The 16,075-nt window shown below is 38.7% G+C and overlaps 1 protein-coding gene across 1 annotated transcript in view; it reads left to right on the top strand.

Annotated features, from left to right (window-relative positions):
* LOC134206754 (netrin-B-like) overlaps positions 1-16,075 on the top strand; it is a 74,800-nt gene that overhangs the window by 32,185 nt on the left and 26,540 nt on the right. The window contains exons 3-4 of the mRNA XM_062682481.1: positions 15,375-15,711; positions 15,770-15,884. Coding sequence (XP_062538465.1) covers positions 15,375-15,711; positions 15,770-15,884 — 452 coding nt within the window. The remainder of the gene's footprint in view (positions 1-15,374; positions 15,712-15,769; positions 15,885-16,075) is intronic.

Below are 16,075 nucleotides of genomic sequence, written 5' to 3'. Positions count from 1 at the left end.
ACCCCGTCGAGAGTTTTGAGCGCAGGCATACTGAAATGAGGTAGTGGTTGGATTCAATATTCGCACTGCGGTGAGTGCGGACGTTCGTGATGTCGGAGAAGAATTTACCGTCGATTAGAACGTGGTCGATTTGGTTTTCCGTTACTTGATTAGGTGTTTTCCGTGTAGCCTTGTGGATATTCTTGCGGGGGAAGAAAGTGCTTCGGACTACCATTCCGCGGGAGGCTGCAAAGTTTATGCATCGTTGGCCGTTGTCGTTCGATACGGTATGCAGACTATCCGGTCCGATGACCGGTCTCACACTTAACTCATTTCACCGTATTCGGTAAATTTTACCGAAATCTCAACAGCAGAACTGTTCGGTAATTTATTTTACAGATTTTTTGTAATTTTTTCCATTGCTCAACTGTCAAAATCACCGAAAATCAGGTAAATTATTTACCGAACAGTTCTGCTGTTGAGATTTCGGTAGAATTTTACCGAATTCGGCGATTTATTTTAAGTGTATACATTTCCTCCTTTCCTACCTGAGCGTTCATGTCACCGATGACGATTTTGAAGTTCCGCAGTGAGCTGAGTATCCATCGTATGTCTGCTCCAGCTGTACATAGAACGCTTCTTTTTAGACAAACATTTGGGAATGGCGTAACAGCCAAAATTTATTCCTTCAGATTCTTTGTCTACATATACAGTTTTATATGTGAACTAAGGATCATAAGGAATAATTTTTTTTCAAATGTTGGCCCTTTTCAAATGTTGGTGTGGCTTTCTTGTCGTCGGGTCTCCCTTCGTGTGGGCTGTGCACGTTGATGATGCTATAGTTGAAGAATCGGGCTTTTATTTTCAGCTTGCACATCCTTCCGTTGATTGGTTCCCATCCAATCACGCGTTGGCGCATCTTACCCAGCACTATGAAGCCGGTTCCCAGCTCGTTGGTGGTGCCACAGCTTTGGTAGAAGGTAGCCGCTCGATGCCCGCATTCCGCACTTTCTGTCCTATCCAGCAGTTTTCCTGCAGCGCTACGACGTCGAAGTTGCGGGGATGTAATTCATCGTAGATTATCCTGTCGCAACCTGCGAAACCTAGCGGCTTGCAGTTCCATGTTCCAAGCTTCTAATCGTGATCCTTTATTCGTTGCCGATTGTATCGAGTCGTATTATCTTCTATGTTCTTCGTAATTGTTGTTTTAAAGGCGGCTTAATGGGCCTGCGCAAACCTCCTGTCTCGTCGGAGGGCTGTCGTGTCAGGGCTGTTTAGCGTCCCACCTAACACCAGGACTTGGGCTATGTTCTTTAAATTAGGAACTACTGGCTCAGTTCACAACATCGTCTGATTGATATCTGTGACGTCACTTTTTCAGGTTTTTTTGCCTTTTTCGTACAACAAAGTTGTACCGAAAGGCTATCATTTCACTCCATTTTTGTGTGTGTGCACAAAATCTAAGAAAAACATTAGCCAACTTTTCATATAGTAATCTTTGACCGATTTTCTCGCAATAAGTTGCATTCGATTGATCACTATTGAATTTGATAACGATTGACCATTACGTTAAAAAATTATAAAGTAAATGTTTTATCGAACCATACAAGGTTGGTGTCTTGGCTAAATGCGAGAAAGGCAGTATCACTACTAGGTGCATTAAATTGATTTTTATACTTGCGGTTGTGGTTGTTCGACAGATTTTGTTAGGGAACCACCGGTTCCACATACGGGTAGTTCAATCTGTAACCTGGTAAAGTGATCTACTTTGAGCCAGTCCAGCAGATGCCAACGAAGATGGCGGATAGCTGCCTCGGAAGCGTGGTTTGACTCCAGCGGCAGGAGGCGTTGGCGAACAACGGCGAATTTACCGGACGTCTGACTCGAAACTGATCTATCACTGCAGCATGACGGATGGCCGTGTGAGTGAAACAGGCTTATCTCATACCTCAAGTCGCAGCGTGAGTGCTGATTGTTTCATTTATTATATTTTTATGCTTGATTCGGGAGTATCAAGTTTTGGAATGTATTGATTTGGAATTCTGGTGGAGCCACAAGTTACAATGAATTATTGGCAGTGGCTGATTTTTTACCCGCCGCTGCCACATCCAGGCGCTATAGTATATGCGCAAAATAGCCAGCAAGAGTTAACCGCCGGAAATTTGTATGGCGAAAGACATCTAACGTGGGTTTTCTCAAAATAAGGAACTTTTCATAAAAAACTATTTGTTACCGGTTATGAAGGATGTTGTCCGCTACTACGCCTACCAAATATTTTTCCGATGAAGGTGCTTAATTTTGAGAAATCGAACCTTAGATGCCTTTCGCCATACAGATTTCAGAAAGTTAACTCCTAGTGTGCCGCTGTAAGCACGCTCAAAGCAGGCGATTCATTGGAACCGACGGTTACAAGATGAAGATCCATTTTAAAAAGAGATAACAGCCCTTTGGGTTGTTCGTGTAGACCTTAAGGCTTATACTTCAGGGAATGCTTGGATAGTCTGAAACGGAAAAGTTATTTGAGGTGCAACCAATTTGGTTAGATAGATCAAATAGAGCATGAACCATTTTCAAAAAAAGATAAAAGCCCTTTGCCCAAGGGAAGATCCATTAATTACGTAACGCCAAAATTGGACTTTTTCAACCCCCCCTCCCCCCTATGTCACACTTTTTGTATGAAGCTTCTGAAATTTTTTTATGGGTCGTCACACTTCACTCGACCCCCCCTCCCCCCTCTAAGCGTTACGTAATTTGTGGACTGTCATATACATTGTATTAACGATTGACAAAACTCATAACTTAGCAATTTCACCCAAAGCGTTCGGATCAAATTACTTATTTCAATGCTTGTGCAGAGCAAGCACATCGACTCTCCCATGCTCAATAAATTATATTTGTCACACGGATCAATACCCTCACGTTTAACCAGTGTAAGCAAAATTAAACCACTTTGTATATGCGCAATGACGCGAAAATGTAGCAACACATAGCTTGTAATATAAAACACATTTGGACTCGGTAATAAACGTTCTGTTCGTAGTTAGCGTTCTTCGGAACCACATCGTTTTGTGATTAGTGATCCTATCTGCCCAGATTATGGGTTAGGACACTGTTTTAAAAGAAACTCCCTTTAGGGTCAAGCGCAACGGATTGCGCAGTGTAAAAATCGTGCCACGAACCTGCCAAATTAAGAAGAGGCATGATATGGCGACCGGCCAGAGTTAGTGCAGTGCAACAGTTTACCGAGAATGAAGAAAAAACAGCCATTAAGAAATTGAAGAGATGGTTTGCGTGGAATTGAGTCGCAATCGTTGCAGCCAGTATTTAAGAGGTTTAAAACCATCGGCACGGTGCACAACAAAAGAGAGGAAGACAATCCGTACAATGCTAGTGAAATGTGCAAAACAATACAAAATAATTGTATAGTGCTAGTAAAATGCGTGAACGATCATTACGATGCACGAGAAAAATAGTGAAGTGAAAATCAAACTGTTCGATACACGAGAAAGGATATGAAGAGAATGTAGATGCGAAGATCTGCAAGACAATCTGTACAGCAGGCGAGAGGGGTGATGAAGAGAATGCAGATACCAACTTCAAAGTTACTTCTGATTCTATAGTATTTTCACAGGAAATTTTACCTGGAATATTTTGTGGAAATACAATAGTATCTCCAACGAATGCTATGATAAAATTTATCAACACAACTGACAAACAAGCACAAATACAGAACTTTCAACCCGTTGTCGACGAACTTTGTAATTATGAACAAATCGCGACGAAACCCAATTTAAATAATGAACGAAACCAAAAATTGCTTTCTAAAATAGATTTTTCAAACGTTCCCCACTTTGTACAGAAACCTTTGAAAAAATTAATCGAACAAAATTCAGACATCTTCTGTATGTCAGATGAGAAATTGAGCACAAACAATTTTTATACTCAAAATATTCACTTAACGGACCCCGTTCCAGTTTATATCCCGAATTATAAGAATATTTATTCACAAAATGATGAAATAAAAAAACAAGTTCAAAAGATGCTGAAGGACGATATTATAGAACCATCAGTATCGCCGTATAATAGTCCAATTTTACTTGTTCCAAAAAAGCGGACAACAATAGCAAAAAATGGAGACTGGTCGTTGATTTTCGCCAGTTGAATAAAAAAATCTTGGCAGATAAATTTCCATTGCCAAGAATTGATACAATTCTTGATCAATTAGGAAATGCTAAATATTTTACAACACTGGATCTAATGTCTGGATTTCACCAGATTCCATTGGATCCGGAAGCAAAAATACACAGCTTTTTCCACTTCATCTGGACACTTCAATTTTAAGCGATTACCTTTCGGGTTAAACATTAGCCCTAACAGCTTCCAGCGAATGATGAACATCGCTATGGCAGGATTATATCCTGATTGTTGCCTTTATATATATTGACGATATAATTATTATAGGTTGTTCAGTAAATCATCATCTGAACAATTTACAAAAGGTTTTCAAGCGCTTGAGGTACTATAATCTCAAGCTCAACCCTGAAAATGCAACTTTTTTCGAAGAGAAGTTCTTTATCTAGGACATCGTATTACAGATAAAGGGATTTTACCAGACAATAGCAAATTCCAAGTCATCAAAGATTTCCCAGTACCTACAAATGCGGATGAAATACGACGATTCGTCGCTTTCTGTAATTATTACAGAAAGTTTGTGCCAAATTTTGCGAATATAGCAAAGCCCTTGAACAATTTATTGAAAAAGGGTGTAAAATTTGCTTGGACACATTTACATCAAAACAGTTTTGAGAAATTAAAACGATTACTGATATCTCCGACAATTTTGCGTTACCCAGACTTTACGAAAGAATTTATCCTTACTACGGATGCTTCTAACGTAGCGTGTGGAGCCATTCTTTCACAACAACATGACAACCATGATTTACCAATCGCCTACGCAAGCAAAAGCTTCACAAAAGGTGAAAGTAACAAACCAACAATTGAAAAAGAGCTAACGGCCATACATTGGGCCATCAATCATTTTAAAAGTTATTTACACGGGAAAAAGTTTATAGTTCGTACGGATCATAAGCCACTAGTATATCTATTCGGCATGAAGAATCCTACTAGCAAATTAACACGAATGCGCTTAGATTTAGCAGAGTTCGATTTTGAAATTGAATATGTTTCAGGCAAAAGTAATGTAGGAGCAGACGCACTTTCGCGCATTCCTTCAAATTCAGATGAACTGAAAAATTATCAGTTTTAACAGTCAACACTAGGGCAATGGCAAGAAAACAACACAGTTCACAATCAAATAGTAAACTAAGATCAGAAGAACCAAGTAATAAGATTGATCACCTTAATGCTTGGCAAACTGAAAATCCCTCTGAGACCAGAAAAATCCTTAAGCTTGGTTGCGAAGTGCACCGAAACCAAGTAAGATTTAATGTATACAGCCATAATTATACAAAAATATTGGGAAGTATTGAAATTACTCTGAATAACGGAAGTCATGCGCTAGAGTATGCTCTTCTGAAAATTGAAGAGATTTTAATAAAATATAGAAGAGATAAATTGGCCATTTCACTCGAAGATAAACTTTTCAAAGAAATCAGCGCTAGTACATTCAAGGAAATCACTAACAGAGCCATTTCCAAATGCGAAATAATATTATTCAATCCTCCAAAACTACTGACAACACAGAAAAAAAATCAAAGAAGTTCTTCAGAATTTCCATATGACCCCGACGTCAGGTCATATTGGACAGCACAGAATGTATTTGAAAATAAGAGAAGTATACAAATGGAGAAACATGAAAGCAGATGTTGCAAATTTTGTCAAGTCTTGCAATATGTGCAAAATCAATAAAGTTCACCGACATACTAAAGAAAATCAAGTTATTACTACCACACCATCAAAACCTTTCGAAGTTCTTTCAGCGGATACAGTTGGACCGTTCATAAGAACGAGAAACGGTAACTCAGTATATTCTAACACTACAATGCAATCTAACCAAATACGTAGTTTGTATTCCAATACCTACAAAAGAAGCAGCAATAATAGCAAAGGCGCTTGTCGAACATTTTATTCTGATTTACGGAAATATTTTGGAATTTAGAACAGATCAAGGCACAGAGTATAACAACGAAGTCCTTGATCAAATTTACAACTTTTATCTATAAAACAAAAATTTTCAACAGCGTATCACCCACAGACAATTGGAGCATTGGAGAGAAATCATAGATGCTTGAACGAGTATCTGCGATGTTTTACCAATGATCACAAAGATGACTGGGATGATTGGATTCAATTTTATACATTCAGCTACAACACAACACCCCATATCGAGCACAGTTTTACACCGTTTGAATTAGTATTTGGACATAAAGCAAATTTACCAATTGATTTTCGAAAAACGTCAAACCATGAGCCGATTTATAACCTTGAGGAATATTACAACGAATTAAAATTTAAACTGAATATAACAAACAAATTAGCTAGAGACAATTTGCTAGAGCGAAAAGAAAGTAGACAAAAAGTAGTAAACGAGAAAATTAATCCAATAGATCTGAGAATCGGTGACCACATTTATATTACAAACGAAAATCGAAAATTAGACCCATTCTATCTAGGCCCATATATTGTAAAAGAAATCAACAGCCCAAATTGTACTATTGTTAATGAAAACACAAACAAACAAACAGTAATTCATAAAAATAGAATTGTAAAAGCATAAAGAATAAACTCGCAAAAACAAAAAGAAAAGAAAAGAGAAAAAAAAATCGAAGAATTGCCAAAATTTTGTCAAAAATAAAATAATTTCATTTCACTTCAATTATTTTTTTTTGTAAAAAAAAAGGGGAGGTGTCATATACATTGTATTAACGATTGACAAAACTCATAACTTAGCAATTTCACCCAAAGCGTTCGGATCAAATTACTTATTTCAATGCTTGTGCAGAGCAAGCACATCGACTCTCCCATGCTCAATAAATTATATTTGTCACACGGATCAATACCCTCACGTTTAACCAGTGTAAGCAAAATTAAACCACTTTGTATATGCGCAATGACGCGAAAATGTAGCAACACATAGCTTGTAATATAAAACACATTTGGACTCGGTAATAAACGTTCTGTTCGTAGTTAGCGTTCTTCGGAACCACATCGTTTTGTGATTAGTGATCCTATCTGCCCAGATTATGGGTTAGGACACTGTTTTAAAAGAAACTCCCTTTAGGGTCAAGCGCAACGGATTGCGCAGTGTAAAAATCGTGCCACGAACCTGCCAAATTAAGAAGAGGCATGATATGGCGACCGGCCAGAGTTAGTGCAGTGCAACAGTTTACCGAGAATGAAGAAAAAAACAGCCATTAAGAAATTGAAGAGATGGTTTGCGTGGAATTGAGTCGCAATCGTTGCAGCCAGTATTTAAGAGGTTTAAAACCATCGGCACGGTGCACAACAAAAGAGAGGAAGACAATCCGTACAATGCTAGTGAAATGTGCAAAACAATACAAAATAATTGTATAGTGCTAGTAAAATGCGTGAACGATCATTACGATGCACGAGAAAAATAGTGAAGTGAAAATCAAACTGTTCGATACACGAGAAAGGATATGAAGAGAATGTAGATGCGAAGATCTGCAAGACAATCTGTACAGCAGGCGAGAGGGGTGATGAAGAGAATGCAGATACCAACTTCAAAGTTACTTCTGATTCTATAGTATTTTCACAGGAAATTTTACCTGGAATATTTTGTGGAAATACAATAGTATCTCCAACGAATGCTATGATAAAATTTATCAACACAACTGACAAACAAGCACAAATACAGAACTTTCAACCCGTTGTCGACGAACTTTGTAATTATGAACAAATCGCGACGAAACCCAATTTAAATAATGAACGAAACCAAAATTGCTTTCTAAAATAGATTTTTCAAACGTTCCCCACTTTGTACAGAAACCTTTGAAAAATTAATCGAACAAAATTCAGACATCTTCTGTATGTCAGATGAGAAATTGAGCACAAACAATTTTTATACTCAAAATATTCACTTAACGGACCCCGTTCCAGTTTATATCCCGAATTATAAGAATATTTATTCACAAAATGATGAAATAAAAAAACAAGTTCAAAAGATGCTGAAGGACGATATTATAGAACCATCAGTATCGCCGTATAATAGTCCAATTTTACTTGTTCCAAAAAAATCGGACAACAATAGCAAAAAATGGAGACTGGTCGTTGATTTTCGCCAGTTGAATAAAAAAAATCTTGGCAGATAAATTTCCATTGCCAAGAATTGATACAATTCTTGATCAATTAGGAAATGCTAAATATTTTACAACACTGGATCTAATGTCTGGATTTCACCAGATTCCATTGGATCCGGAAGCAAAAAAAATACACAGCTTTTTCCACTTCATCTGGACACTTCAATTTTAAGCGATTACCTTTCGGGTTAAACATTAGCCCTAATAGCTTCCAGCGAATGATGAACATCGCTATGGCAGGATTATATCCTGATTGTGCCTTTATATATATTGACGATATAATTATTATAGGTTGTTCAGTAAATCATCATCTGAACAATTTACAAAAGGTTTTCAAGCGCTTGAGGTACTATAATCTCAAGCTCAACCCTGAAAAATGCAACTTTTTTCGAAGAGAAGTTCTTTATCTAGGACATCGTATTACAGATAAAGGGATTTTACCAGACAATAGCAAATTCCAAGTCATCAAAGATTTCCCAGTACCTACAAATGCGGATGAAATACGACGATTCGTCGCTTTCTGTAATTATTACAGAAAGTTTGTGCCAAATTTTGCGAATATAGCAAAGCCCTTGAACAATTTATTGAAAAAGGTGTAAAATTTGCTTGGACACATTTACATCAAAACAGTTTTGAGAAATTAAAACGATTACTGATATCTCCGACAATTTTGCGTTACCCAGACTTTACGAAAGAATTTATCCTTACTACGGATGCTTCTAACGTAGCGTGTGGAGCCATTCTTTCACAACAACATGACAACCATGATTTACCAATCGCCTACGCAAGCAAAAAGCTTCACAAAAGGTGAAAGTAACAAACCAACAATTGAAAAAGAGCTAACGGCCATACATTGGGCCATCAATCATTTTAAAAGTTATTTACACGGGAAAAAGTTTATAGTTCGTACGGATCATAAGCCACTAGTATATCTATTCGGCATGAAGAATCCTACTAGCAAATTAACACGAATGCGCTTAGATTTAGCAGAGTTCGATTTTGAAATTGAATATGTTTCAGGCAAAAGTAATGTAGGAGCAGACGCACTTTCGCGCATTCCTTCAAATTCAGATGAACTGAAAAAATTATCAGTTTTAACAGTCAACACTAGGGCAATGGCAAGAAAACAACACAGTTCACAATCAAATAGTAAACTAAGATCAGAAGAACCAAGTAATAAGATTGATCACCTTAATGCTTGGCAAACTGAAAATCCCTCTGAGACCAGAAAAATCCTTAAGCTTGGTTGCGAAGTGCACCGAAACCAAGTAAGATTTAATGTATACAGCCATAATTATACAAAATATTGGGAAGTATTGAAATTACTCTGAATAACGGAAGTCATGCGCTAGAGTATGCTCTTCTGAAAATTGAAGAGATTTTAATAAAATATAGAAGAGATAAATTGGCCATTTCACTCGAAGATAAACTTTTCAAAGAAATCAGCGCTAGTACATTCAAGGAAATCACTAACAGAGCCATTTCCAAATGCGAAATAATATTATTCAATCCTCCAAAACTACTGACAACACAGGAAAAAATCAAAGAAGTTCTTCAGAATTTCCATATGACCCCGACGTCAGGTCATATTGGACAGCACAGAATGTATTTGAAAATAAAGAGAAGTATACAAATGGAGAAACATGAAAGCAGATGTTGCAAATTTTGTCAGAGTCTTGCAATATGTGCAAAATCAATAAAGTTCACCGACATACTAAAGAAAATCAATTTATTACTACCACACCATCAAAACCTTTCGAAGTTCTTTCAGCGGACACACTTAGACCGAACATCAGAACGAGAAACGGTAACTCAGTATATTCTCACACTACAATGCAATCTAACCAAATACGTAGTTTGTATTCCAATACCTACAAAAGAAGCAGCAATAATAGCAAAGGCGCTTGTCGAACATTTTATTCTGATTTACGGAAATATTTTGGAATTTAGAACAGATCAAGGCACAGAGTATAACAACGAAGTCCTTGATCAAATTTATAACTTTTATCTATAAAACAAAAATTTTTCAACAGCGTATCACCCACAGACAATTGGAGCATTGGAGAGAAATCATAGATGCTTGAACGAGTATCTGCGATGTTTTACCAATGATCACAAAGATGACTGGGATGATTGGATTCAATTTTATACATTCAGCTACAACACAACACCCCATATCGAGCACAGTTTTACACCGTTTGAATTAGTATTTGGACATAAAGCAAATTTACCAATTGATTTTCGAAAAACGTCAAACCATGAGCCGATTTATAACCTTGAGGAATATTACAACGAATTAAAATTTAAACTGAATATAACAAACAAATTAGCTAGAGACAATTTGCTAGAGCGAAAAGAAAGTAGACAAAAAGTAGTAAACGAGAAAATTAATCCAATAGATCTGAGAATCGGTGACCACATTTATATTACAAACGAAAAAAAATTAGACCCATTCTATCTAGGCCCATATATTGTAAAAGAAATCAACAGCCCAAATTGTACTATTGTTAATGAAAACACAAACAAACAAACAGTAATTCATAAAAATAGAATTGTAAAAGCATAAAGAATAAACTCGCAAAAACAAAAAAAAAAGAAAAGAGAAAAAAAAATCGAAGAATTGCCAAAATTTTGTCAAAAATAAAATAATTTCATTTCACTTCAATTATTTTTTTTTGTAAAAAAAAAGGGGAGGTGTCATATACATTGTATTAACGATTGACAAAACTCATAACTTAGCAATTTCACCCAAAGCGTTCGGATCAAATTACTTATTTCAATGCTTGTGCAGAGCAAGCACATCGACTCTCCCATGCTCAATAAATTATATTTGTCACACGGATCAATACCCTCACGTTTAACCAGTGTAAGCAAAAATTAAACCACTTGTATATGCGCAAATATCGAAAATGACCAAAAACATACAGTGGTTGTAATATAAAACACATTTGGACTCGGTAAAACGTTCTGTTCGTGATTAGCGTTCTTCGGAACCACATCGTTTTGTGATTAGTGATCCTATCTGCCCAGATTATGGTTTAGGACACTGTTTTAAAAGAAACTCCCTTTAGGGTCAAGCGCAACGGATTGCGCAGTGTAAAAATCGTACGAACACTGCAAATTAAGAGGCATGATAGGACGTTCCCCAAATACGATTTCTACAAAAAACACGCTAAGAAAATTTTGCTCAAGTCTTTTGTATATAGTACACGACGAGCACGAAAATACCGATGGTGGGGTGTATGAATCAGGGTTTTTTTAAATATAAGCCCTTTGGTTATGCGTGTAATCTTAAGATCTTGGTTACGCGTGTAGACTCCGGGAAATGGATCACTGGAATGGCAAGCGCTGAAGATCAAAACAGCTACTTGGTTCTTTGGGTTTCTATTAGTGTCTTCTTATAGGTACACTTCAGGATGACAATAATGCCTAAAATTCTTGCGTCACGTGTTGTAAAAAGGTGGAGTGCATTTATACTTAAATTTTACTCGATGGCGTGAAATTCAATTAGTAATGGTAAAAGTATCACTGCTATCATTCAAATGTGGAAAAACTTAACAAAAGGTAACCCAAGAAGAAAAAAACTATGATTTTTCCATATTATGAATTGCACTATAAAACTTTAATAATAAATACGAGAAAGGCCAAAATAGGATAATCAGGTTAGATTAATCTCGCATCAAATTAGTATAAAAAAAGTAAAAATAAAAGTAAAAAGAGCGAAGAATAAAATAAAAGCATAACTCTACTCGTTCTGAATATCAAATTGAATTGTTTGAACTTTTTTTATAAATGGGCGTAATTTATTGTGGCCTTGATTTATGAATACTAATACTGACTGACTACTAACTACTGACTAATACGGATTCATTGATTAATCCCGATGAGATTTACAGGAAAATATTCTGGCAGCTCTCTATAATTTAAAGCTCCGGAATTTGGTCTCTATTTTCGAACACTCATTATATGATATCATCGGCGCAACAAAACAGAACTCGTGAACTAGCGTTCTCGGCTATTTGTTACAAATATCGAAGCCTAACGAGACGCCAACAACCAAACAGCGCGCGCGGTAATTAATCTTGGTTTTATTGCAAATGAACATCGTTTTGCCGGTCCCCGGGCGCTCGAATATGTATGGTTTATTTAATGGTTCACTGTGCCAATGTTGAACGTGCGGCGGCGTGGGCTGACTCACATTAAAGAAAGTTTGATAAGAATCAATGATGGGGCGGCTAGGTTTGCATAGTCGCAGCAAGGCGATTGAGATTGTCACTTTAGAAGTGTGTTAAATCAATCACCGTCATAGATTATATTGATTCAGTTTTGAACATGTATTATTGCTATCGAAGGAATGTCATGTGCTACGTTTACGTAGACTGCTTATTCAATCATGCATTTTTATTTGGAGGCAGCAGGGACTGTGTCCTATAGGGTTTGACGACCTCATCACAGGTCATTGTAAGTTGTTGGACTTGTGGTGGGATTTGACAGCGGTTTAGTTAAACTTATATAAAAAAGTTCAAGTATCTGTAAGCATGCCCTACTAAGGCGAATTGGTGCCACATAAAGCTCACTAGCCTGGTGTGGATGGGATTCTCAAAAGATCTGACACGACCGTCCTTCAGCCAGACGGTACATGCCGTAAGGCACCATGTAAAACAAATAATTACCAAAAACATTAGATTAAGCGGTTCGATAAAACCCCACCACCCGTAATGACCTATGGAACGAAAGGAGTCATGGAATCTGCAAGTCACTCATTTTTGCGGGGTGCGACATTATTATCTACGATGAATTACCCAACGATAGCGTGGGTGGTTGCTAAATGACAAAAGGATGTGCGAGCCATTTTTTTTAAATACAACCTAACACGAAATGGTCATGTTCTAATACGGTTTAGTTTCTTCTCCAGCATCACGAACACCTACCGCAGCTCGCATAAAGAAAACTCATTGCAATTGCAATATATTTATCTTCAAAGTTATCGGCGGTAAACATCATTGGGCGAAGCAAAAATCTGCTGCTAAACAGCAAGCAAATACTCTAGCTGCTAGCAGCACAAATCAGTCCGATTTGGTTGCAGTACCTTCTATGTGACTCAATTTTATCGCACTGGATTCATAGTAACATGGCGCTAGAATTTCTTCAGCGGGAAGGCTGAAGGCGGGCTACTATCCGGGATCCGGGTAGTCGTCAAGTACCTCGATGAGTTCATCAAATTTAAGAGCGGTCCAAATAATATCAGTATTGATGTTGAACAGAAACTTCTGATACTTCAACAGTCAGCTTAAGCTGCAAAGCGAGAGCAAGACGCATATATGGCTGAATGACTTAGAACACAGGAAGCTTGGTTCAAGTTACTAGTCGGGGACGTCAAAAAGGTCCTAGCGGTCGAAAAGCTTAAGGAAGGCAGGTCAATGTGACCAATAAGCATGTTCCAACCGTATTTAGTAGAAAAGAGTTTTAGATGCTTCGAATCTGGTCACAAGCCATGCTAGTGTAAGGAACATACGTCTTCCGGCTCCGAATCTCCAGGAAATCCAGGAGGAGATTGATCGGCTGAAAAACAACAAAGCCCCTTGATTTGGCCTACTAAGAGAGATGTTTAGGCACTGGCTACAGCCCTGCACTGGGTAATTACCAAGGTTTGGGAGGAATACAACGTGACCACACATCATCTATTCAACGACTTCAAAGCCATGTATAGCACAAACAATAGGAATCAGTTCCTTTCCCGACCCTTACACTTCCCCTGGAGGTAAATTTTTGTCTCCAGTGGAACATCAACAGTTCTGGAATAACCTTAATCAGACTGTTAACACACGGCAGCCCGCCATAGATAATTGGCCTGCAGGAAGTCAATCGGATCGTACTCAACTCCATGGATCGCTCCCTCGGAGGAAAGTACAAGTCGATTATTATGGTAGGTTCTAATATCCGGCATTCCGCGGCAATAGGGGTCCTTCGGGATGCCCCGTTCGTCGTACTCCAGTTTAACGAAGACCTCCCAGTTGTCGGAGTCCGTCTCTGAGGTAGTTTTCCAGTTAACGTGGTAAATGTTTGCTTAGCCTGTGGCAATCTACCGAGAGTCATTAGAAAGGTAAGCAAAATAATCAACGACTCTTCGTCCCCTGTCCACCTCTTGGGGCACATGAACGCGCATCACACGGCATGGGGTGATTCTAGCTCTGATCCCAGAGGTACCGCCCTACTTGAATTATTTGAAACTGCAGACCTTGTACCACTCAACAACGGTTCGCCCACCTTCTTTTATGGCCACTCAGCCACTGCCATCGACGTGACTACCGCCAGCCGGTATATTCTTTCCGCTCTCAAGTGGGAAATGTCTACCGACTTATCCGGCAGCAACCACTTTTCGATTTCTGTCGCCGTCCATGCCTCGCCCGGAAGCTAAGATGGCGTTAATATGCCGCCGACTGGGAAGCCTATGGCCTACACCTCTGACGCACATTTAAACGAGACACGCACACAAGCCTTCCCAGTTTCACCAAACCCGTCCTGGATTCCGCCGTTGCCAACATCTCGCAAACCAGCACCTGGTAGTCGGATGAAACGCGTCGGAGTGGTTAAAGCGAGAAGAAAGGCCCTCCGAGCGCTACGGAGACTTCCCGCTGGTCATCCTGATCAAGTAAATGCTCTTCAGGTCTGCTCAGAAAGCACTATGAAAGCAGTTCAGTAATATTTGAAGCCAAGAGGAAACAGTGGGAGGATTTCCTCGATTCGGGCAATCCGGCTCAATTCGCTGCCGAACTCTGGACGAAAGTCAACGCACTTACACTTACCACTTACCTTGATTTACCTGGTAGTACTATTACCCGAGTAGACGAAAATAGCTCAATAATATCAAATGTTGATAAGCTAGCAAAATGAGATATGGACATGATTGATATAAGAGATAAAAGATCAGACAATAATATCAAAATTTTGCACCAAAATATCATGGGAAGATCATGTTATGCTATTTGTAATAAGTGATCAATATCATGTGCCATTAGTTTGTTCTTATCCATAACATATATTGATATTTAAATGACTTTTCGGTGCAAATGTTTGATATTGTTGCCTGTTCTTTTATCTCTTATATCAATCAAGTCCATATCATGATTTGTTGTTCTGTTCATGGCTTCTGGCCGGGTACCGATCCCACTGAGATAGCCAACACACTTGGGGAGTACTTCGCCAGTCTAGCGTCGGTGAACGGTTACTTCACCGACTTTCAGCGGAAAATCGCTGGTAGCATTTCGTCCCCAACATTCTTTCAGGTTCTTCCAGATGCACAAAGTTCTGGCTTCAATCTACCGTTTTTTTGCTTCCGAGTTATCGTTCCCAACAGTAATGGAACGTCGTCCGGTCCCGATGAGATTGAGTACCCCATGCTCAAAAAGCTATCGCCTTTCGCCAAGATCCGATTCCTGATTTGCTCACAAATGTGGGCTGACTCAACCTTCCGCAAGAGTGCGCAAAAGCTTGGTCATCCCCATTCCTAGAAACAGCATCTCCTCCGAGTTTCACGAAGTACCAGCCCATCTCGCAGACCTCTGGTGTGTCCAAAGTCGTAGAGAAGATGGTGAACCGGCGCTGCGCGACAAACTAGAACAGAAGGTGAGCTCAGATGTGGCGCCGCGTTTACCCAGGGTATGGTACTGGCACATATTTTGCAAATATGGCGACATTTGCAAAACGCTTACTGAGGTCAAACACGCTGATCTGGTATCTTTGGATATCTCCAAGACATTCAACAGGACCTCCTTCGTCCTTCAACAATCGTGCATGCGAGGGATTTTCCGCAACAT

This window comes from Armigeres subalbatus, chromosome 1, assembly GCF_024139115.2.
Source record: "Armigeres subalbatus isolate Guangzhou_Male chromosome 1, GZ_Asu_2, whole genome shotgun sequence".
Lineage (NCBI taxonomy): Eukaryota > Metazoa > Arthropoda > Insecta > Diptera > Culicidae > Armigeres > Armigeres subalbatus.
The sequence above is the reverse complement of the archived record's forward strand: the minus strand, read 5'-3'. Positions and strand labels throughout refer to the sequence as shown.